At 58.7% G+C, this 22,470-nt stretch overlaps 2 protein-coding genes and 1 long non-coding RNA gene across 5 annotated transcripts in view; 2 read left to right on the top strand and 1 right to left on the bottom strand.

Annotated features, from left to right (window-relative positions):
* Window positions 1-2,220: 2,220 nt before the first annotated feature.
* On the top strand, window positions 2,221-4,042 carry NDUFAF3 (NADH:ubiquinone oxidoreductase complex assembly factor 3). The gene is made up of 5 exons (XM_068408538.1): window positions 2,221-2,281; window positions 2,566-2,758; window positions 2,849-2,915; window positions 3,274-3,374; window positions 3,570-4,042. Exons 1-5 carry the CDS (start codon window positions 2,226-2,228, stop codon window positions 3,663-3,665), a joined length of 513 nt encoding a protein of 170 aa, XP_068264639.1. The 5' UTR covers window positions 2,221-2,225; the 3' UTR covers window positions 3,666-4,042.
* Window positions 3,965-18,220, bottom strand: IMPDH2 (inosine monophosphate dehydrogenase 2). Of its 2 annotated transcripts, XM_068408535.1 has the most exons (15): window positions 18,080-18,220; window positions 17,929-17,977; window positions 17,741-17,842; window positions 17,322-17,396; window positions 15,555-15,761; window positions 13,309-13,396; window positions 12,508-12,707; window positions 11,313-11,403; window positions 10,477-10,572; window positions 9,013-9,084; window positions 6,631-6,774; window positions 6,268-6,412; window positions 6,039-6,182; window positions 5,575-5,658; window positions 3,965-5,250 (listed from the first exon to the last, which is right to left on the bottom strand). In XM_068408535.1, the coding sequence occupies exons 1-15, from the start codon at window positions 18,175-18,177 to the stop codon at window positions 5,229-5,231; spliced, it is 1,617 nt and encodes a 538-aa protein (XP_068264636.1). In that variant the 5' UTR covers window positions 18,178-18,220; the 3' UTR covers window positions 3,965-5,228. The 2 variants fall into 2 exon arrangements, with proteins under 2 accessions (XP_068264636.1, XP_068264637.1); XM_068408536.1 differs by lacking the exon at window positions 9,013-9,084.
* Window positions 18,221-18,802: 582 nt separating this feature from the next.
* The window catches only part of LOC137668309 (uncharacterized), a 6,004-nt gene continuing 2,336 nt past the window's right edge, over window positions 18,803-22,470 (top strand). The window contains exons 1-2 of one of the 2 annotated variants that reach the window (XR_011048916.1): window positions 18,803-19,270; window positions 20,750-21,014. This is a non-coding gene — a long non-coding RNA (uncharacterized lncRNA). Of the gene's footprint in view, window positions 19,271-20,749; window positions 21,098-22,470 lie in introns of both variants that reach the window. The other variant, XR_011048917.1, reaches the window with a different exon arrangement.

Here is a 22,470-nt window from a genome sequence, read left to right as displayed (position 1 = left end):
CAGACACGACATCCCCGATGGCTCTGTGGCTGCCTGCTCAGCGGGAGTGATCGTGTCATTCCAAAGCTGTCTCTCTCCGGGGGATGGATCCTGCCCGGGCACTGCTCGCCCCTGCCGGCACTGGGGGGCTGCGGGGGGCCAGGGAGAGCCTGGCGCGGGCCGGCGGCGGCAGGAAGCTCGCACAGCATCTCGTGACCTGTGCCGCCCCGGCGCAGGTGGCTACATGCACGCTGTGGCCAGCAGCTGGGGCCACTGCTCGGCACGCTCGCCCCGGCGGTTAGTCCCCAGGAAACAAGCTGCTATTTTTAGCCATCGGGTGCATGAGGCTGCCGGAGAGCCCCCAGCTCCGGCACTGGGGGCTGAGCCGCAGGGCTGGGCACCGGAGGTCCCCCATCCCCACACCCCCCTTCTCCCGGTGTGGCCCCCACGGGCTGCCCCAGCCCCACGGAGGGGTTGGAGTGGGGCAAGCGGCTCCTGCCCAGTGCCTGGCCCAGCGTGGGGCGGCAGCGGGCAGTGGGGTGGGGGGGCGCGTGGGGCGAGGCGGGGGCGGCAGCGCGGGTAACGAAACCCCAGGGCAGCTGGGCACAGCGGGGACAGCTGCTTTTGGGATTCCGTTGCCCGCGCCGGCGCCGCGGAGGGACGGGCACGGGGGCCACCGCCATGCCACCCCGACCCTGGGGTGCCCGGCAGGCCAAGGGGGGAGAGGGCCACTTACCGCCAGGCACCAGGGCGGAGGAGCTGCGCAGGGGCCGCAGCTGGGCTGGTTGTGGCTGGGGGTGCCGGCAGAGGCTGGGGTTGTGCCGCGGGCTCCCCCCGCGCCGTGGGCCGGGTGCCAAGGGGAGGGCGGCGCGGCCGAGCCAAAAGGAAACGGCTCCGAACAAAGCGCCGGTGGGGCTGGAGCATCTGGTGCCAGCCCAGCAGCCCCCGCGGGGCCCGGAAACCTGAGCCGCCCTCGAGGGAGGGCACCCACCCCGGCACCTGCGCCCGGAGGCCGCACGGCACGGCACGGCATGGCCCCCGCTGCTGCCAGTGCCGCCAGCCCTCTGCCACCCGGCCCCTGGCGAGGAGGCCCTCGGCACCCGCCGTGGGGGGAAGTGAAACCGGGTGGGGAACCCCACTGGCTCCACACGATGCTCACGTGGTGCTCGCCAAGGGGGACCCGGCACCCTGCCATCGACCGAGGGTGCCTGTCTGTGGGGTGCTGGGGATTCCTGGCACTGCCCACCCCAGCGCGGCATGGCATGGCATGGCACGGCATGGCACGGCGGCAGGAAAGGTCCCATCGCTGATGCCAGGGAGCTTCCCAGTAACCCCTGCGGGTGTCGGGGCTCTGGCTGGCCCCGGGGGGGTGTCACAGGGTGGGGACGTGGGTCCCCAGCCCCAGGGCCTCCCCCCGGAGCCCCCAGTCCCCAGCCACCCACTGCCACCGGCCCCACCGAGGTGGCACGGAGGAGCTTGCAGTGCTCGGGGCGGGGACATCACGGCAGCAGCCCGGGGGGCTCGGCCCCGGCTGGTACGGCCGACCCCCCCCACAGGGCACATCGTGCCGGGGCACAGGACCCGGGCAGAGCCGCGTCGGGGGCGCAGCAGGGAGCCCGAGGGAGCCCGGGGCAGCCCCGGGACACCGGCCGGGTCGGGCGCAGGGACCGGCGGGCGCCCCGCGGCTGCGGGCCAGGAGCTCAGCCGAGCTCCGGTCCCGCTCCCTCCCGCCGCCCGGCCCGGCCGCCCGCGGGGTGGCGACGCCCCGGGGCCGGGAGCCGCCCGCTCCCCTCTCACCTCCGGCCCCGCAGCCTCCGGCGCAGCAGCCCGGGCCGGTGCGCGGCCCTCCCGGCGGCGGGGATCGGGGCGCCCCGGGCGGGACCCCCGCGCCGCCGGGGCAAGGCCGCCCGCGGTGCCAGCTGCGCCCCGCACCCGCCGCGCCGCTCCCCGCCCCGCCGCCGCTTTCGGTTTCACTCCGGGCGCACCGGGTCGGGGCGGGCCCGGCCCTCCCGGAGGGGGGGGGTGGTGTTTGGGGGGGTGTGTGCGTGTGTGTGTGTGTCCGTCGCGCCCCGCCGCCCCCCCGCGGGAGGTGGGAGCCCCGGGGGGCCCCGGGCCGGCCCCGCTCCCGCCCCCGGTGCCGCTGTCCCAGCCCGCTCAGCGGCGGCAGCCGCCAGGGGGCGCGAGCGGGACGGGGGGGGCGCGGCGACGGGGCGGGGCTGCTCTGTGCTTCCGGTGGCGGCGCGGCGATGGCGGCGGCGGCGCTGCGGCGGCTGGGACCGGCGGCGCTGCGGGCGGCGGGCGGGTACGGGCACCGGCACCGGCACCAGCGCCATGGCCATGGCCATGGCTGTCCCCTGCGGCCGGGCAGGGGAGGCGGCTGTGTGGCCCCGGGGGCGGCGGCCCTGGGGCTACCGGGGGGCGGCTCTAGGGTGCCCGTGGGGATCTCTGTGGGGCTGCAGGGGAGTGCCCGGGGGGCGGCTGTGGGGCTGCTGGGGGGTGGCTGTGGGGTGCACATGGGGCGGTTGTGGGTCTCACTGTGGGGTGTCCGTGGGCCCCACGTGTCCGAGCCGCCCCCCGTCCCCGCAGGGCGCCGTACCGGGCTCACCGCCTCACACCGGCAGACGACGAGCTCTACCAGCGGACGCGGCTGACGGTGCTGGAGCCGGAGTCCCCCAACATCATGTTCGTCGAGGGCTACACCAACCGCGGCTTCACCGTCAGCGGGGACCTGGTGGTGGGGCCCTGCGCCATCCTGCCCCGCGCCATCCTCCAGTGGAACGTGAGTGCCCGGCGGTGGGGCAGGGCCTGCTCGGCCCCCGCCCGCGCTGGGGAGGGTCTGTCCCGCTCAGTGCCCTCGGTGTCCCCCCAGGTTGGTTCCTACAAGGACATCTCGCGTGAGAGTCTGTCGCTGTTCCGGCTGCTGGAGCCCCAAATAGGTACGTGGGGCAGCCGGGGCCCTGCGCTGTCACAGCCTGCCCGAGCTGGCTCCTGAGCTGTGCCGGGGCCCGGCTGCCCTTTGGGGCCAGCACAGCTCTGCCCCAGCCCACCCCACAGCGCCCTGCCAGCATTCTGGGGAAGGAGCTGCTCTCTGGCATCCTTCTGCTCTGCGGCAGCAGCTGGAGGGGCACAGCGGGGCAGGAGGGGCACAGCGGGGCAGGAGGGGCGCAGCGGGGCAGGTTCCTCCTGTTTGGACATCTGTAGGGGCAGCTGTGGGGAAGCTGTTGGTCCCCACAGGGAGGGCAGGTCTGGGCGGAGGCAGCCCTGCCCTTGCCTGCAGTCATGTCCTGGTTGCAGAGATCCTGGTGCTGGGCACAGGGGACAGGGTGGAGCGGCTCCACCCCGCCGTGCTGAAGCAGATGCGCGAGTGTGGGATCGCAGTGGAGGTGCAGGACACGGTGAGGAGGGGGGTGAGGAGGGGTGTGCACGGGCAGCACCCAGTGACAGGGAGGGTGGTGGCCATAGGAGTGTCCCTTCGGGCCTCTGCCTGCCCAGGGACGGGCAGGAGGGAGGGTGTCGTGTGCCCCGTGGGGACAGGCTGCATCTCCTGCCCGAGGCCTGGGGCTTCACTCGCTCCCTTTTCTATTTCACAGCCAAACGCATGCGCAACCTTCAACTTCCTAATAAGTGAGAAGCGGGTGGCAGCTGCTGGGCTCATCCCTCCGCGGGGCACCTACACGGGGATGTAGTGCTGCCTGCCACGGGCTGAGCACCCGTCCTCGTCCCTGCCTGGAGCCCCCGGCGGTCACCACTCCAGGCGGAGAAACGCTTTGGACTAAGCTGTCAGAGCCCGGCTGGGGCGGGGTGAGCTGCACGTCCCGGGCACGTTTGGGGCTCCAGAAGGAAAACAGACGTAAATTGGAAGGACGAGGCAGTTGCGTGTTGTTTAACACACAGCAGAGCCAGGCTGTAAACCCATCGGGGGTTCCCAGCCTCGAGGCAGCCCGTGGGCTAGCTTTGCTTAACGAGCCCGCTGAGTTAATGAATGTTTGACACTGACACAAGGATGTTGTAATTCAAGGCTCTGGTTTTAGCACATGTAAATCTGATTTGACATTGCCATGTTGCGGAGTGTTGTGGTGTGGTTTTTTTTTTTTCCAGTCAACAACGAAGACAGAAAACACCGATGGTAAACATGCACCGATGGTAAACACACGCTCTTCAGCAGGAGTGACATTTGCATGTGGGGGGGCCGATACACATGTAAAATACCTTTGGCAGCTGGTGGTGTTGCAAGCACGGGTAACCTGGCCATGCAGGGGAGGGTTGCAGGGCCCAGGCACGCAGAAACGCAAACCCTGGCTCCTTTATAAGCCCCTGAGCTCTCAGTTGTGCCCTCCCAAGGTCATTGCCCACATGCCTTCTGGCAAACAAACAGGACGTGAAGCCTGTGCAAGCGATCCCTACCACCCGCCCCGACCAGCCCAAGGAGGGGCAGCTGCTGGGGCAACGTGGGGACGAGCATCTGCGCTTGGGGGGGACAGTATGGGATGTTTAGGGGCAGAAGCAAAGGGAAGGCAAAAGGCAAAAAAAAGCACAGGAAGATACAGATGCAAGGGCCTGGTGTGCTTATGCAGCTGCAGCAGAGAATTTCCCAGGGCGGGTGGGTGGGTGTCTGTGCACCTCCATGCTTATCCTTGCAGCAGCCAGACCGGGCACAGGGGTGTGCGGCAGCCTCATGGCTGCTGCTGTGTTGGGCAGCTCCCAGCAGTAGCTAATGGCCCTGTAAAATCCATTTGCTTTCTTGCCCGCCAGCAACTTGTTTTCTGTTCTTGGGAAGGTGGGTTTTTTTTGTTGTTTTTTTTTTGTTTGTTTGTTTTTTGTTTTTTTTTAAACACCCCACATTATCCACTCAGCCCTGTCAAGGGTCTGTCCCCTCCCTGTTCCCCCTCACTCGCAGTGTCCCTTCTGGGGGCCATCAGCTGCTCCTGAGAGGGTGCAGGAAGCGAAGGAGAGCGCCAGGGAAGGAGACCAAGGGCAGCACAGAAGGAGGAGGGGCTCCGGGCTGACACCAACAGCACATCTTTTCCTCTTTTATTGTAAAACATGGATAACGTGCAAGGCTCCAGGTGCCAGCCCGAGATCACTGCTCCCGGGCAGGGGGGTGGGCCCTCTCAGGTGGCGATGAAGCAGCCAAGGGACACACGGAGGTCCAGGCAGCCCACAGAGTAATGGCACTTCTGCAGCAAGAGCAGCTCCCGCGCAGGGTGGCACAGGGCTGAGTGGCACAATGACAGACAGGTGGACCTCCTTCAGAAGAGGCGCTTCTCATACCTGTGAGGGGAGCAGCAAACCAGAGAGCCCTTTTACTGACCCGCCTGACCAGGGCAAGGACCAAAGGTGCCGTTAGGAACGGCTCCTGGCCTGGCCCCCAGCCCATGGTGGAGAAGAGCCCCAGCACACTGGCAGCAAGCAGCTCGTCTGCTCATGCCCTGCTGCGAGAGGAGTGGTGGCCCAGGCGAGACAACAGGCTGCAGCTCAGCCCAGCTACGTGGCAGGAGGTGAAGCCAGCAGCGTGCTGGGTTGCCACAGGACAGCAGCACTTAACTCCCCCTACACCCACCCCAGGGAGACAGGGGTCCTGCCAGCAGCACTTACGAGTGGAGGCCATGCACCCCTCCTTCCACCTGGGCAGACGTCGTCCTCTTCTCAAACTTGAGCTCTCCCGAGTACATCATGGCTCTGAGGGGAAAGGACACCCATCACGAGCCAGCCAGGGCGCAGGGAAGCTCTGGCACACATTCAGCTGGAGCAGCTGGGACAAGGGACACTGGTTCCTCCAGCTGCAGCCAGAACAGTCTTTGCTATGCTCCCAAGAGCCAGGCAGAGTAAGGTGACCCCAACATTTCAGGCCCAACAAACAGTATATACCACAGGAGACCATGCTCCTGCGTCCCTGGGGCTGGCAAATCTATGATGCAGAGCCCACAGGAGACAAGGGAAGAGGGGTACAGCGAGGTCAGACTACGCAGAACACACCGCAGCACGGGTACAGCTTGCCCAGAGACCCCAAAAGGCAGCACTGTGGCCTAACCAGAGCAGAAGCGAAGGGAAGCACTCACCGGACTTGGGTCAGGCTCTTGGCACCAATATCCTGGCAGGAATGCTGGATCCCAGCAATCAGGTACGGAATGAACTTGTGGATAGAGCCCTTGTCCTGCACTGCGCCGGAGACCCCCTGGGCCACTTTGATTTTGTCCGTCTCGCTGCATGGGAGCACAAATCAAGGAAGTTTGTGAAGCAGAGAAGCCCTAAAAGCTTGATCTGCTGCCCCAAAGCACCATCTCTTACCTAAAATACCGGTTCTGGCTGCCCAAGTTCTTGTCCATGGCATCTAGTGAACCCATCCCGCGGTACTTCTTCAGCCTAATTCCATCCGAGAAGAAGTATTCCCCTGGGGCCTCCGTGGTGGCGGCCAGGAGAGAGCCCATCATCACTGGCACAAGAGATCATCAAGAGCAGCACGTCAGCAGCAGGAAGGCTGTGGCCACTAAACCCTTCAGGGTCCTTGGGCACAGCGCTGTGCTGGACCCCCCGTGCCCCCAGCCACCTGCAGGTACACGCCCTCGTGCCCAGACCCAACCGCCACAGGGGAACCCTTCCCAGGAGGCTCCCTACAACACGCATGACCCGGCCGCCCGATGCGCTGCTCACCCGTGGACGCCCCGAGCGCGAGGGCCTTTGCGATGTGCCCAACCGTCTGGATCCCTCCATCTGCAATCACGGGGACGCCGAATCTCCTGGCGTACTCGGACACCTTGTACACCGCCGTGGCCTGGGGGCGGCCGCATGCCAGCACTGAGGTGGGGAGAGAGCAGAGGAGGGGTCAGCTCCCACGCAGCAGCGCGTTGCCTCCCCAGCAGGCCCTTTAGGCTTCCAGCACACACATGCTCCAGCACTCGGGAACGCACAAGTCCCTGGATGCTCCTTCCCTAGGCCGAGTTGCAAGAGAAGCGGATGCCCAGGAGATGGCTGCTGGGACATCCTCACAGCCCTCCACTCCAAAAAGCTGTGGGTGACCTTGGCACTGGGGTCTGTGACCGAATGCCTGGGACCAGCTGAGACCCGCGTCTCGTCCCGGTGTGCAGCAGACGTGCGGGAGCTTGGGCAGGAGGCAGAGCAGACTCCACAAGTCCCTCTCCAGAGCATCCCTGGCACATAGCCACGTCCCACCGCTCGCTCCCTCCTAGCAGTGCCAGACCCCTCCTCTGTACACCCAGCAGCTGTATGATGTGCTGCTTGCACGGAAAGGCAGCTGGCTGGGAGAGAGCTGGTATGTGTATATATATATATGCATAGATATACTTTTATATATATATATATATACATCTGCACACACGAACACACATGCAGCAGTGGAAAAGGAAAGGGGCAGGATGATTCGATGGGTTACGGGAAATAATTTATATTTCTGCCCTGCAAGGTAGCAAGGATCCTGTCAAGTTTAGCTGCCCCATGGGGAGGGAGTTACTAGCTTTGGGTTTACCTGCTCTTCCCGGTCGCTAGCCGTTAGAGGCTTCCTGTCACGCAAGGGGAAAACCAGCACAGGGCACGTCTCGAAACGCATTTGTCAGCCACGGGCATGCAAGAACGCTGAAATAAGCTTGTCTCAGGGAGGCTTCCCTTCCCCACAATTAACTGGAAGCCTTTTCTCCAGTCACAGTTAGTCCGATGCACTGGGTAAGATGATGGCCATGCAGGATTAGTACGTAGGAGCGTGAACTCCAGGTGTGGTTTAGCCTGCCTGGCAGCAGCGCTGGCAGCACACGTCCCTGGCAGAGGTCTGCCAAGGCCGGGAGCCTGCAGTTGCTCTGCTTCCAGTGCTCAGCAGCAGCTGCTGAGAGAGGGAAGCCAGACTCGAGTCCAAGATCATGGAAGAACTGATTTTAATCGACCAAAACTTGGCGTTAAGCTAGGGCTCAGCCAGCCAGGGAGAGTCTGCCAGCTGTAACATGAATGCAGTTAGTCTTAAAGAGATGGTCTCGCTCGGTACTGCACTGCTAAAAGGCCACGTTGCGGCTGCAAAATGCTGCAAGGAAGAGTTCTGTGGAGAGAAGCACCTGATTTTGGAGGGTCTAGAGCCCTGTGTCTACAGGATTGTGCCATAGGCAGTGCAGGGCCTGCAGAAATCTCAAAAGTGGCCACAGAGACCAGCCCTTTATGGAACGGCTTGGCTCAGGGCCCCTGGGAGCATCGCACCGTTCTGACTGTCCCAGTGCCCAGTGCCACAGCTTCAGAGCGCAGGCTTCCAAAGCAGGGTTCAGAGCATGCACATGCCGAATGGTCGGGGTGAGGGGTTGTCTGTTTTAGCGTATCTGCAAAGGGTGGCCCTACAAGATCAGCTGCTAGAGAAAACCTTCCAGGATCTTCAACAGAAACCTCTTTCCCTTTGAGGTACGTAAAAACTAGGAGAAATGGGAAAACCCAAGGCTCGCCTCGGATGGCTGCTCGATCCGGCAGCATCAGAGAAGTACAGAGCAGACGAAGCTGCACCCTGTGCTGGGCAGGGGAAGAGCCCTTTCTCTCCACACAAGGATCAGGCGTCAGTGGGGAAAGATGTGGTTCTGGTACGCAGCTGCCAAGGTGGCCGTACGCAGGTCAGTCCCTCTGTAACCCCAGGGAAGCCAGCTCCGAGTGAAGCTCAGCCCGTGTACAACTTCCCCACAACTGGGGCCAGATGTAGAGCAGGACTGAGGACTGCTCAGGGGTCACCTCCCAGCACTGGATCAGCAGGGGCACGCCCAGCTAGAGATCCAGAAGATGCAGCCAGAAAGCTCAGGCTCCTAAACTGGATTCTGGTGTGGAGGGTGGACAAGCCTGAGTGCCCTCAGCTTTGACAATTCAGACCCTGCTTTAGGAATTCAGAAAGGCTTCTCAGCTTCCATTTCAGATTCAAAACCAGTATCCAAAGCCACAAAACCCCAAGTGCATCTACAGCTAAATTATTCTCAAACAAGCAGTAGGGCCATGTGCAGCCAAATCAGGGTCCTGCTTCAAGACACATAATTAGGGTTGGGAACAGGGCAAGTGACTTACTATAGGTGCCCGTGACAGTAGAAGGGCATTTGGGGCTGTGGGACTTTAGGTCTGGAGGGATCTTTGGAGCAGCTAAACAAAAACAAACACACACATTTTAGAGACAGAAGAACAGCAGCAGAACAAAGGACCCCAGCAGTGACCTGCTACTAAGCAGAGCATACGGTGTGGGACAGAGCTGACCTTGCAAACCCTTCCTTGCCTGAGCCAAGCCAGAGGCCAGCCCCAAGCCAGCCAGGCCTGGCTGTGCACAGCAGATGCTCGCCCTACCCCAGCAGCCATCCAGAGAGGTGACCCCCCCCCTAACCCAAACAGCCAGAGTTCTTGCCCTAAGAGGGCCAAAAACCTAGGGAGCTGCTGTTAAGGGTTTTGCAACCACATCTCCTGTGAAGCACCACATTCTACCTCTGCTCTGTTCCTTCCCCAAAACCAACACCCAACCCCACCTCCCGCAGCAGCTGCGAGAGGCACCCTCTGGAGATGTTCACCACGCTGCAGAACGGAGCACGCCTCGGCAGGTCCTCTGCCTCGGAGCCAGAGCAGGACATGTACGTCCTGGTTCTGCTCTGGCTATGGAACCATCAGCCCAAGGACACCACAGCCTCCCTAGTAAGGTCATCAGACACACTGCCCTGACTGGGAAACCCCTGGCAGCCAGCGCTCCCACAGCAGGCAAAGCAGGAGCGCAGCCTCGCCCCAGGGCTGCTCGAAGGCTCCACGCTGGAATCGGCAGAGCTAACGCAGCACCTCCAGCCATCAGCCACCCTCTTGCTGCCTCCCGTGGCAAGGACCAAGGAGCAAAGCGGAGAAGGGCTGTGTTTGTGGGCTGCAGTGCCTTGCACCACCTCTCTGCACCTCACCTGCCACGTTCAAAACACGAGGACTGAGCCTGTCCTCAAGGCAGCCTTTCTCCACGCCCTGGGGACACCCCTCTCCATCTTTTAGCTAAGGATGACCCAGCCTCTGCCCCACACAAGCTCCAGCTAACTGCAGAGGCAACGGCCTGAAATCCCATTTCGGCCTGGAAACTGCAGAAAGGCATCGAGCCCAGCAGACCACTACTCAAGCATCAAGCAAACTGCTGCCAGAGGGAAGGGGAGCACAGACAGCCCAGTGCACTTCACCTGTCAGCACTGGGGACCCAGTAAGCCCCTCTCCCTGCAGAGCTGCCCGTCAGCCCCATCCCACACCAAGCCAGCGGCTCCTCTCGGGCCAAGCCGCGCATGCCACACCTGCTCTACTCAGTCCCGGTCAGTACTGGGAAATGCCTTTGCTGCTGCTGCCACCCCAAAGGTTTGACCCGGGTGATGAGAACGTCCTGGACGAAGGGGGTGAAAGATGGCTTGCTGTTGGACACTGCCCTTACAACAGGAGAAGTCCATCCCAGCTATGCTGCTTTTCAGCAGGGAATCTCTATCAAACAGATGTCTTCAGCCTGTTTAGGAGATGGCTGATCCCTCTCACCTTCCTGTGTGATGCAGATGGAGCCACTGCCCATCCCGACTCTCAGGGCATCGACCCCTGCGTCAATGAGGTTCTTGGCCTGAGCAGCGGTCACAACTGTGGGGAGCAGAAACTGGTTTGAAGAGAGACAAGCACATTTACATGCAACACCGCTCTCCCCCGCTGCTCCCCCCGTGGCTGCAAACATTTCCTACCGGGGGCACCGGCCCGTGTCAGAGCCAGGCCTGGGTGTCCACTGCTACCAGGCCTCTCTGCAAAAGCAGCCGTGAGTTTCTGTCCCAGCTGTCCCCAGTGGGTGAGATGACACTGGGCCTTTAGGCTACTCTGCAACACGCTCACACCCAAAGGCTGAGGCAGCCGAGGTCACCGCGTGGTGCCCAGCACTCTTTGGGCCACAGCAGGTAGGGAGGGCAGAGCAAGGGCTAACAGCAGCACCAGTAACACACCAGCCAGGTAAAGACAAGGACTGCTGAACTCTGCTGTCAAGAGGCAGGGAAAATTTCCATTAGATGTCCACATTAAGCAATATTCGTTATTATTATTACCCACAATCTTAAACTGGTGTGTAGAAGAAGCTAATGCGTAACAGGCTACAGGGGACTGTAGTGCACTGTGCTGCAGAACAAAGGTTTCAAAATATTTGCAGCTGTGGCAGCAGCAGGGTACTGCCCTGTGTCTGCAGAGTGGTCTTGCTCTGCTCCACAAGCCAGAGGAAACCATTTTAAGTCCACAGACATTTACCAAGACGACTGTTCTATTCACAACCCTGCAGCTCCCTCTGTGACTAAGAAACAAATGTAATTTAAAGACAAAAACAGTCTTCAAGGCATGCCTACCGTTTCCTCCAATAACTTGTAGGTTGGGGTATTTCTCCTTAATATATTTTATCATATTAATCTGGAAGATGGAGTTCCCCTGAGAGGAATCCTGCAACAGAAAGAAAACCATTTTCAACCAGAATTTCTGCAAAAGATTACAAAGACAGCCCCGGAAGAGCCTCAGATCTTCACTCTGCTTGCGGGGGTCTCTGCTAAGCTGGCTGAGTGGGCAAAATGACTCCTCAAATTAAGCACGGAACCAGAGGAGAAGCTGCTGCCAAGACAATAACGTACCTTCCCTGTGCAAGGCAGTTTACCGTAAAGACTTCAGTAATCCTTCATGTTTAAACCCTGTGGCTTCTACAGTAAGCAACAAGCAGCAGATCTGGCTGTGGGTAAGAACCGTCTGGCTCTACCACCAGGACGCCGTCAGCCCTGCCTCGAACTACAGGTGAAATGGTGAATGTTCCTTGTGAAACCCAGAAAGGCTGACAGGGGGATGCACCTCTCCCTGCTGCGCAGCAGAGCAGCCGAAATACCAGATGTTGACCACCGCCTGCTCAGGCCCTGGTCAACTCATGGAGACTGATGCCAGTCTCCGTGACCCGGCCAACTCGTGGTGCCTGTTAAACATTTCCAGCAGCCACGCTGCTCAGCCATGCCCTCAGAGCACGGTGGACTCACAAGCTAACGATCAATGAGAAAACAACGTGCAAATACAGGCAGTGATGGCTCTGCCCAAAAGCTTCCAGGCCAGAAGGGGAGACGAGCAGAGCAGCTCTGGGGTGAGCACCCCTGAACACCAGGCGGTCAAGAGAACAGCACAATAACAAACACCAAACAGCTGAAGGGAAACTGTAAGAAGCCAAATATTCAAAACTAGTTAGGAACATCAGAGAGGACGGCGGCAGAGTGCAAGAAGCATTTGTAGAAGACTCTGTATTAACTGACAGTGTTTCTCTTCTCAGCCTTCAGGATTTTGATGCACCCTACATACTCCCTTCAGGCCAAAAAAGTTCCCAGGCAAGAGGAACCCCTCTTATTTGAGGACTCCAGCCTGAACGAGACTGAGAGCTCAACAAATTGCCATATTCTAACAGAAAAGGACCTGTAATGAAGACAGTAAGTGCCATGCTGCTGCCCTGCTGTCAGAGAGATTCCCTTCAGCCCACCCAAACCCCCCAGGCCAACGCGACGCCTGTGGGTGCCTCACCAGCACTACGGCATCCACGCCAGCCTGCACCAGCAGGTCCAGCCGGTACTTGTCATCTTCATGGGTCCCGATAGCGGCACCACAGAGCAGCTGCTTCTTGGAATCCTTAGAAGCCAGAGGGTAGTCCCGGTTCTTCTTGAGGTCGGTGCGGGCAATTATAGCCACCAGCTCGTCATCTTCATTAACAATCGGCAGCTTGCCTTGAAACAAACAGCAAGAACGTCACTGCAGATTTCTGCAGGAGGCAGACGTTAGCCTGGAGCAGCGTGGCAGACCGGGAGCATCAGGCAGGCAGTGACTGGCACAAGGTGAGACTCAAAGAGGTGTGTTACCAAATATCACTCGGCCACGGATGCCAGCAGCCCTGGCTCGGGCAATGGAGCAAGGAGTTTGCAGGACGGGAGAAGGACTTGGTATAGTCACACTGACCATAGATAAAGTGCATCTTTTGTAACAATCAGACCCATGACACCATGTTAAAGTCAAACTACCAAACCCTAACAGAGCTGAACTGAATGGCAAAACGTGAAGGCCAGGATAGAAAACTGAAGTCGTGTGGCCGGACAGCCAGGCGCTCCTCAGCTCCTGGGCTGCCAAGAATCCCTCAGCTTCAAACAGCTCTGAGATGAACGCACGTGAACTCTGTACCCTGGCAGAGGGCTGCAGGCACTCTCTCCTCACCGTCCTCTCCCTGTGCTGGAACACAGCCCTCCCACGTTCCACCCACGCACGGACGCGTGCCCACGTTCACCCACTGCTGCTCCCCCCGCGCTCCCTCATGCCACAGACATTCACAGGTACCTTTTTTACTCCTTTGCAGAATTTCATTCGCTTCTTTCAACATTACGCCAGCCGGGGCCACAACAAGATCCTCCCGCTTTGTCATAATCTAGTGGGAGGGAGAAGATAAAAAGTCACAAGAACTCCTTCGCACTGATCTGAAAATACCACACCCCTCTGCCCACGTAGAATGCGTGTGAGGGCTCTGCAGACAAAGGAGCCCACAGCAACACGCCTCCAGAAACACACAGGAACAGCCTCCAACGCGCCGTCCCCATGCAAGCAAAGGCCATCAGCCCCCAAGCCCATCGGTGTAGTGAAAACAGGAGATGGCAGAGGGCCTCAGCAAGCCGAGGGAGAGCACCCAGAAGCAAGGGATGACTCTCAGATGACCCTTGTTTGGGATGTCACCCAAAGAGTCCTCCCTTTTAATAGAGCGCAGGCAAATAAGGGCTGGAGACACCTCCGCAGCCCCATGCTGTTCTGGCTGAAACGCTACCCCCAAGCTCGTTTTCAGGCAGCGATACCCAGCACACAGGCTCTGGAAGGGCTCTGCTCAGAACAAGCCACCGCTGCTGCTGGCAAGGTCAACGGGGCAAAGGAGTCGCTTTGATCCAAACAAACACGCTCACCCACGCTCACTCTTGACAAACAAGCACCAAAACACAGCGGGAAGGCAAGGGGCAAGGGACACAAGCTGGAACATGGGAACATCTGATATGGTATACAGGAAAAAGCTTTCACTGCAACAGTGGTCAAAAGCTGGAAGAGCAGCCCAGAGAGGCAGTGAAATCTCTCCATCCTGGGAGACGCAGACCAGCCCCACGCAACCTGCTGCAGCTGAACATGCCTCAAGCTTGACAAGAGACCTCGAGGTCCCTTCCCACTTGCAGCGCTCTGCGGTCACAAACTTCACGTGGGATTTTTGCATAAAAGGTTATTTGAGAAGGCCAGGCAAAGCCAAAGGGGAACACTCTAACCCTCAAGGAAGGTACATTAGTTGCACACAACAAAGAAAAGAGGGAATGTTTTAGTTAGTTATACCATAAGAACAGACATTTTGCATCAGGAAAGAGGTTCACCTCACCTACATCCACCCAAAATCCTGTGTGTGACAGATCCTCCACCTCAGGAAAAGCCTGAGGAATCACAGATGTATCCCAACACACTCCCTACACCTGTGGGATCCACAAGCTTTCCGAGCTACAGGAGACCTGTGTGTTTAACTGGATGGCACCGAACAGCTCAGCAAGATGACTGCTGGACAGCGAGAGGGGAGAGATCTAGACCATTCACCTCCTTTGCCTTGCCTGGTGACAGAGGCAAGCACCAAACGCTAACAGCAGCAAGCTTCCAAGTCTGCAGTGCTGAATGATCCATGTGCAGGATGAGAGAAGATTCTTATCTGACTCCTCTGCACGGGCCAGCATCGCTTCAAAGGGCCATGTGCACTGCTATAACCTACTCCTTGTTTCAGATTCTTGTTACAGGTATGGTATTTATAGGCGATTTCAAACCAAACAGGGATGAGCATGTGATACCAGGTTTGGTCAGCAAGAGCTAAAAATAGTCGTGACTCAGGAGCAGAGCCTGGCCGAGAGGCACCAGTGGTGTAACCTGACAGCGCCGCAGATCTCTGGTTACACAGCTCGTGTAACAGGGACACCACCACCACCAGGAATCAACACCGGCACTGCAGAGAGCGTCCTCCTGTACGAGGGGAGTTTCAGAGTGTAGCGTTATAAAGGCTGAACTGCCAGTCTCCACGTTCAGGGGGTATTTTAAAGAGCAAGTAGCCTAGATGAGGCATGCAGGGAAGGGCAGTCCGGAAAAGGAAGACCAGCACTCGGAGGGCTTGCTGGGCACAGCGCAGCTGCCACAGCCCTGGCCAGCGCCCGCACACTACGTGGGATCACAGCAGCGGCCAGGAACACCAGGAATTAATGACTGAACCAGAGCAGAGCACCAGCTGCAGAGAGGGTGGCTTCCACAACAAAGATAACCCCACATGAGGGGTCATGGAAATGCTGACTGCACGGCCACTCTCTTGTGTCTGCACTGCAGGAGTCGCAGAGAGAGCGTAAATGAAGGAGACACCTTCCCCTGGACACAAAGTTAAAGATGAACCCGCAGAGCTAACGTGGAGCTGTCCCCTCCAGCTGGTGCAGCATCCTCACAGCCACGCACTCACCCTTCCCTTTATCACAAGCCATGCTGCTTCCTAACGCAACGCTAGCATCCATCGGCTGCTCACACGCCCTTCTCACCTCGCCGAGAGGCAAGTCATGCTCCGACTCTTTCAGGAAATCAATATCTCGAGATGAAATGATCCCAACCAGCTTGCCCCCCATCTTCCCGTTGTCCGTGATGGGAATCCCACAGAATCCGTGACGAGCTTTCGCTTCAAACACATCTCGCACTCGGTCGTTGGGGCTCAGCACCACGGGGTCTGTGATGAATCCTTGCTCGTATTTCTGAAAAGAAGCAGATTCAGCAGCCAGCCTAAGCGGCACCGCCAAACCGAGCAGAGGCCGGACACGTGCCTGGTGGTTACTGCCGCCGCTCACAAAGGTCTGCAACCACCCAACGTGGCCACGTGCTCATGGACAGGATGACTGGCTGCCCAGGGCTTGGATGGGTGGACTCTTCGATGGGTTAAAAACTGGCTGGATGGCCGAGCCCAGAGAGTCGTGGTGAATGGGGCAAAGTCCAACTGGCGGCCGGTCACTAGCGGTGTCCCCCAGGGCTCAGTTCTGGGGCCGGTGCTGTTCAATATCTTTATAGATGATCTACACGTAGGGATTGAGTGCACCCTCAGTAAATCTGCAGATGACACCAAGCTGGGTGGGAGTGTTGATCTGCTGGAGGGTAGGAAGGCCCTACAGAGGGATCTGGACAGGTTAGACAGATGGGCCGAGACCAATGGCAGGAGGTTCAACAAGAACAAGGGCCGGGTCTTACACTTCGGCCACAACAACCCCATGCAGCGCTACAGGCTGGGGGAAGAGTGGTTAGAAAGCGGCCCGGCAGAAAGAGACCTGGGGGTGCTGATCGACAGCCGGCTAAACATGAGCCAGCAGTGTGCCCAGGTGGCCAAGAAGGCCAATGGCATCCTGGCCTCCATTGGGAATAGTGTAGCCAGCCGGTCTAGGGAAGTGATGGTCCCTCTGTACTCGGCACTGGTGAGGCCGCACGTTGAATACTGTGTCCAGTTCTGGGCCCCGCACTTCAAGAAAGATGTGGAGGTGTTGGAGTGAGTCCAGAGGAGGGCGACCAAGCTGGTGAAGGGTCTGGAGGGTCTGACCTATGAGGAACGGCTGAGGGAGCTGGGGTTGTTTAGCCTGGAGAAGAGGAGGCTCAGAGGTGACCTTATTGTAGTCTACAACTACCTGAAGGGAGGTTGTAGCGGAGTGGGAGTTGGCCTCTTCTCTCAGGCAACTAGCGATAGGACAAGAGGACACAGCCTCAAGCTTCGCCAGGGGAGGTTCAGGTTGGACATTAGGAAGCATTTCTTCTCAGAAAGGGTCATTAGACATTGGAAGGGGCTGCCCAGGGAGGTGGTGGAGTCACCATCTCTGGATGTGTTTAAGAAAAGCCTGGACATGGCACTTAGTGCCATGGTCTAGTTGACATGGTGGTGTCAGGGCAATGGTTGGACTCGATGATCCCAGAGGTCTCTTCCAACCCGATTGATTCTGTGATTCTGTGACTCCCAAACCAGCACCAAGGCTCACCCAAGTAGCATTACGATTCCCACGAGTTCCCAGGCTAACCTCCTTCCTGAAATTATGGGGAACATTCCCACAGCAGGAGGCCTGGCAGCCCTTGAAGCCCAGGCTGCGCGTGGCACTGGGCCTAACACACAGCAAGAGGTTTGCGCAGGCCACCACGGCAGCGCCCTGCCCTGAAGCGCTGAGATGCGGCACGCTCTCACGGCCTCCTCTTGCAGCTCCTTTGTCAGGGCCAAACCCCACCGCCCACCTCCACCAAGCGCCCTGCGAGCGCGGTTCGCCGCCATCGCTCCAGCCGCTCACCTTCACCTTCCGCACTTCGTTGGCCTGGAACTCCGGGGTGCAGTTGTGGTGGATGAACCCAATTCCCCCCGTCAGCTGGGAACACAAACGCGGCTGTTAAGTCGCTACAAAAACCACCCGGCCCTTCCCCGGCCGGATCCAGCGGCTGGGCACGGAGAGCTGGACCAGCCCGGCCACCCTCGGGGGCCAGTGGGGCAACGCGGGGGACGAGCGGGGTGCCTGCCCGCAGCCCAGGGAGACACACGAGGCACAGCCTGGCCCCGAGGAAGCTGCGGGCGGCTCTCCGGGGCGTTTAGGGGACCCCAGAGCAGGCACGCGTGTGCCTCAGCAGCACGGCCACCAGCACCCCGGTACCGGCAGCACAGGGGACCCGCCCGGGGCGGCGGCAGGCCGTGTCCGCCCCGCGGGGCCGCACTCACCGCCATGGCGATGGCCATGCCGGCCTCGGTGACCGTGTCCATGGGGGAGGAGACCAGCGGGGTCTTCAGGGTGATCCTCTTGGTCAGCGCCGAGGTCAGGTCCTGGCGGGGAGGCAGGCGGCGGGGCGGGGGGTGAGCGGCGGCACCGGTACCGGCCCCCGGCCCGCTCCCCCGCCCCGGCCACTCACCACCTGGTCCGCCGTGAAGTCGATGTACCCCGGGAGGATGAGGAAGTCACTGGGGGGTAACGAGGGGAGACGCGTCAGCGATCGCATCGCACCGGCCCCGCGCCCCCCGGCCCCCGCGGCGCCCCCGGCCCCCGGCCCCCGCCGCACTCACTTGTAGGTGAGCCCATCGCCGCAGCTGAAGAGCTGCTGCGCCGTGAGCCCGTCGTCGGGCACGTAGCCGGTGCCGCCGCTGATGAGGTAGTCCGCCATGGCGCCGGCCCGCCGCCGCCGCGTGCCCGCCGCGCCGCCCCGCGCGCCCCCGACCGCACGCGCGCCCCGACGGCGGCCGCGAAGGCTCAAGGCGGCGCCCGCCCAGCGAGAGCGCGGCCCAGAGCGGCCGCCGGGTGGGGCCGGACGCCGCCCTCGCCCCCTCCCGCCCGGGCCCGGCGCTGCCCCGCTGGTCGTAGCCGCTCTCGGCCGCCCGCAGTGCCTCCTGCCCGCGGCAGAAGGGGCCCCCAGCACCGGGCGCGTCCGCGTCCAGCCCGGTCGCCACGGGTCACCGCGGGCCTTCGTTTGCTCGAGCCGTGCAGCCGGTTCAGTGCGTTGGAAGGGAGCGGTGAGGAGAGGGCCGGGGTATGGCCCGGTGCAGCCCTGTGTGACACCCCCCGGCTGTGCTGACACCGGCACGGCCCGTGGGGCGCGACACGCGCTTAGAGAACACCCTAAACACGAGCGGCCGTGGGTGGCTCCCACGGAGACGCTGCCCGTGGCGGGTGTCGAGTCCAACACTAAACACGCCAGCAGCTGCAGCGGGAAGACGAGAAGGTGCTTATTGGAGCCGTGGTGGATGCAGGGCTGGATCACACCAGCAGAATCCGAAGGAACTTTGTAAGTCAAAGTGATCTGTGAGAAGGATGAAAGTCAAAAGGCAGGAGTGAGGCAACGGTCTGGCAACGGGAGGGGAACGACAGGCACGAAGGAGAGAGGGAATAGAGCTGAGGCAGGATCGGAGGTGGTCCCAGCTGGGCGCGAGCCTCAGGGAAGCCCCCTCTTCCCAAAGCCACCAGGCCAGGCCATACACATGGACGCTGTGAAGAGGATTGCTGCACCACACTGCGCACTGGGGGGTCTCGGCGTAGCACCTTCCTGGAGGGAGGATTTCGCAGAAGAGCAGTAGCAGGTGTAGGGAGGACTGTGCCTGCAGGAGAGGAACAGGCACAAACACAGATCTGCCTTGGAGGAGAGCTGCAGGAACCTGCGACCGGCTCTTTCCAGGACGAGACGTTCCCCTCCCTGCAGAACCATTTGGGCATCATGAGAAGTTCCTGTACTGCGGGCTACAGAACAACCTCCTCCTCTGATGGTTGGTTTGCTTGTCATGAGGTACCAGATCTGGCCTCAGAGCACCAGGGAAACGAGACAACCAGACCCTTCTCACCCTGCTCTTGTATGACAGGCTCTCTGTTTTAGAGAGAGACCATTTAAGCTAGGCTTTGGTAGATACTAACGTTGACTTTTACACAGAGGGGCGGAAAAAACCCCTAATGAGTGAACGATGCTATGGCCAGAAGTAGGACTCTCGGGTGGCTTGCTTGGTCTCAGCAGCAGTAACCCGCACAGAATAGAGGTTGCAGTTTCTAAGTTACAATTGCTTCCCATCAGATGGTGGTTTTGTTTGTAGCAGGAAAGGAAGGTGCACGCCTCAGCGCAGGGATGTTCCCTTTGCTGCGAGGAAGGGGATGTGTGGCTTCCAGGGGCCCTCACTTAACTAAGAAAAGGTAGCTCCCGCATAGCTCAGAGCCAGCGACAAGGATCCACAACGCCACTTAAAACCTTAAGCCAAGAGAGTGGTAGTGATCCTGTTGCTATTACTGCGAACGCCAACATCAACGCCAGCTCCCTCCTACAGCCACGTGTTAACGGTGCCTGCCGTTGTGCCACGCTCTGAACTTCACAGGGTTTCAATTCCCGTTCCCTGACAGCCTGCTTTAAAAGATTGCGTTTCAGCCTGGTTTTACTTCTTTACAGAATTCCTGGGTTGATTCTCAGCTAAGAGTTGCTTTTACCTATCCAGGCACTGATTTCCCAGTGTTTGCAGTTTGCTTGGGGTAGGGAGCTGTAAGAAAAGCACTGTCCTTGGCAGTAAATGAAGCGTCTAGGCTCACAGCACCGAAAGCAGTAACCGGTAAAGGCACCAAGATACTCATCCCGAGGCAGGGTTCAGAAACGCAGCCTTCCAAAGGAAAACGCCGCTGCCAAGGACATGCACGCTCGAGTCACAGGATCAGCAGAACGGGAGGCGTTGTGCCAGACCAAGATCAGTTTAACAGATCTCTCTACCCTTTATTTAAAATAAGGACAGCGCTAACAAAGGTTTGCTAAGCCTACCTGGGAGGCACACACCGGTCTCTGCTGTTAACGCTAGAGCACAGGCACAGCAGTAAACAGGCAAGTTGGCTTCTGTTCCAACAGAAACACCAGGCAAAGTTTAATGGTTCTCAAACAGACTACAACAAAGGCTGCAGGGAAAAACATTTTATTTCCAAGCAGATTACAAAGAGCAGAGAATATAAGAGTAAAATTAAATTAAAAAAATAGTTGAGTGCATCTCTTTAAAATGATTTGTAGTGTGAGTTACTCACGGGGCAAAGCTACTGGAGAGTTCTGAAGGTCACTTTGCAGGATGCCAATCACATGTGCTGTTTAGACCAGGGTCAACACAGGAGGGACAGGCAAGACGTATTTTGCATATAGGCTGCACACTCATTATCAAGCAAGGCTCTGGGCTGCAACGGGACCCTGCCTTTCTGAGACATTCCCTCCACCTCGTTCTCTCCTGCAGTTCCCTCGAGTTCTAGACGCGGTTTATTGCTGCTGTGAGTTCAATCTGCCTCCCCATTCTGATGAGCTCAAACAAGAACGGAGAAGCAGGCAAACGTGGCTGCCGTGCGCAAGGTTATACAGGCAAAGCGACTGCAGTGCCGAGAGCTGAGCTGCAGCCACGCAATGAAGGGAACCAACAAGTAGGGGACACAGCAATCGCTTCAGAGACTTTGGGGCAGCATGTCAGTGAGACTTCTGGAAGAAGATTTGAGATGCTCCTTAAGGTAGGAAGATGCTCGAGCTGAGAAGGGCTCTTTCCTATGCATTGGCACCAGTGAAACGGAACAGGCTGAAACATCGGGATAAGGTACGTTCCCTGTAGTATTTGAGAGGAGCAACCCCAGCAAGAACATGGGGAGAAAAGCCCCATCGAGGGTGGAAGACAGTTTATATCCCACTTTAACAGTGACTTAAGAGTCCAAACACTAACTGCAGGTAAGTCACTATTAAACTTGGATGAGAATGCAGTTTGGTTGGACTACGCAGAGTCAATCAGTGTGTAGCAGAGGATGAGCGACTAGAGTATCGGCAAGTCCTCCACCCCACGTATGCTCAGAGGGCTCTTTTCTACCACTTTTGCATCTGTTCTTGCCACGGCGCAGGAGGCCTGAAGATGGCCCAATCCCTTCTCAGTACACCAAGGCAGAGAGTAGGCCTGGTGCAGTTGAGAACAAGACTGTCTTAATTTCTGCCCAAGGAACAATGGTGCAGAAGAAGAATCTTATTCAGGGATTAGTTTAAGTCTTTTTTCATGGGTCCAAGGCAGAACAGTTCAGGAACTGCTTCAGACCTTGTGTCCCACCTAAAATCCAGGAGATCTCTAGGGGTGAAGCAGCCAACAGATGAGCACCCTGTCAAGTTACTTAGACTACTCCCTGTACTTGCTCCTCTAGACAGGAGTGGAGAACCACCCTCGAGTCTGCTCTCTGCTGCTTCAGCCATTACCACTTAGAGGAAATGCTTAAACTCTTGAAAGTAAATGAAAATTGAATGGTGCCGTGGACAAGTGTGTAAGAGGCTACAAGTTTCCTTAGGAAAGCAACGCTATTAGTGTCAAGAGAGAGGACAACACGCGAGTCTCATGTCAGAATGTGAGGTGCTTTACAACAGTCAGTCATGCTCTGCTTTCTATGGTTCCTTTCATACCACAGAGACAAGATGGGCACAGTTTCAAACCAACAACGCAGGGTCTCTATGTAACTCGGTATTTTCTCAGTTTTATTTATTTAGAGATCGATGCATTTTCAGCCTGTCTCATACAAGGCATAGGGCATGGAGAGTTCTCGTTTCATATATACACGCATACAAGAGCTAGCAAGTTTGGCACTCTCGGAGCAGAGGGGGAATGCCCTTTAAGCAGCAGTCAAGCTGGTTATAGGAAAGTGTTAAAAAGCTATTTTACATGTTTGACTGGGAACATTTCCCAGAACTTGGATAGCAACCCTAAGCCACAGCACTCTTCTGTGCTACTCTGTGCACATGTCTTCCTATGAGCCCCTAAAAGGGAGCAGATCATGTTCTTCACTATCAAAGAACATAGTATTTATATTCTAGAAATACTGTACCTTTTAAACTAGCTCCAGAGAGACAGACTAGAAGCCAGGTCCAGGAAAATAATCCTTAAGTCACAGTATATCGATTGTCTCTAAAAATAGGGAATGAAGTTAACACAGTGGACAT

Source organism: Nyctibius grandis, chromosome 10 (genome assembly GCF_013368605.1).
Source record: "Nyctibius grandis isolate bNycGra1 chromosome 10, bNycGra1.pri, whole genome shotgun sequence".
Lineage (NCBI taxonomy): Eukaryota > Metazoa > Chordata > Aves > Nyctibiiformes > Nyctibiidae > Nyctibius > Nyctibius grandis.
This window is presented reverse-complemented; position numbering and strand designations above follow the sequence as displayed.

Excerpts from the sequence above, each read along its gene's own strand:
- NDUFAF3 (XM_068408538.1), top strand. The coding sequence starts at position 2,226 with ATGGCGGCGGCGGCGCTGCGGCGGCTGGGACCGGCGGCGCTGCGGGCG. Across the intron at positions 2,282-2,565 it reads GCGCTGCGGGCGGCGGGCGG|GGCGCCGTACCGGGCTCACC; the intron begins GTACGGGCACCG and ends CCGTCCCCGCAG. Across the intron at positions 3,375-3,569 it reads CAGTGGAGGTGCAGGACACG|CCAAACGCATGCGCAACCTT; the intron begins GTGAGGAGGGGG and ends TCTATTTCACAG.
- IMPDH2 (XM_068408535.1), bottom strand. The coding sequence starts at position 18,177 with ATGGCGGACTACCTCATCAGCGGCGGCACCGGCTACGTGCCCGACGAC. Across the intron at positions 10,573-11,312 it reads ACAAGTTATTGGAGGAAACG|TTGTGACCGCTGCTCAGGCC; the intron begins GTAGGCATGCCT and ends TGCTCCCCACAG. Across the intron at positions 9,085-10,476 it reads CATCTGCATCACACAGGAAG|CTGCTCCAAAGATCCCTCCA; the intron begins GTGAGAGGGATC and ends GTTTTTGTTTAG.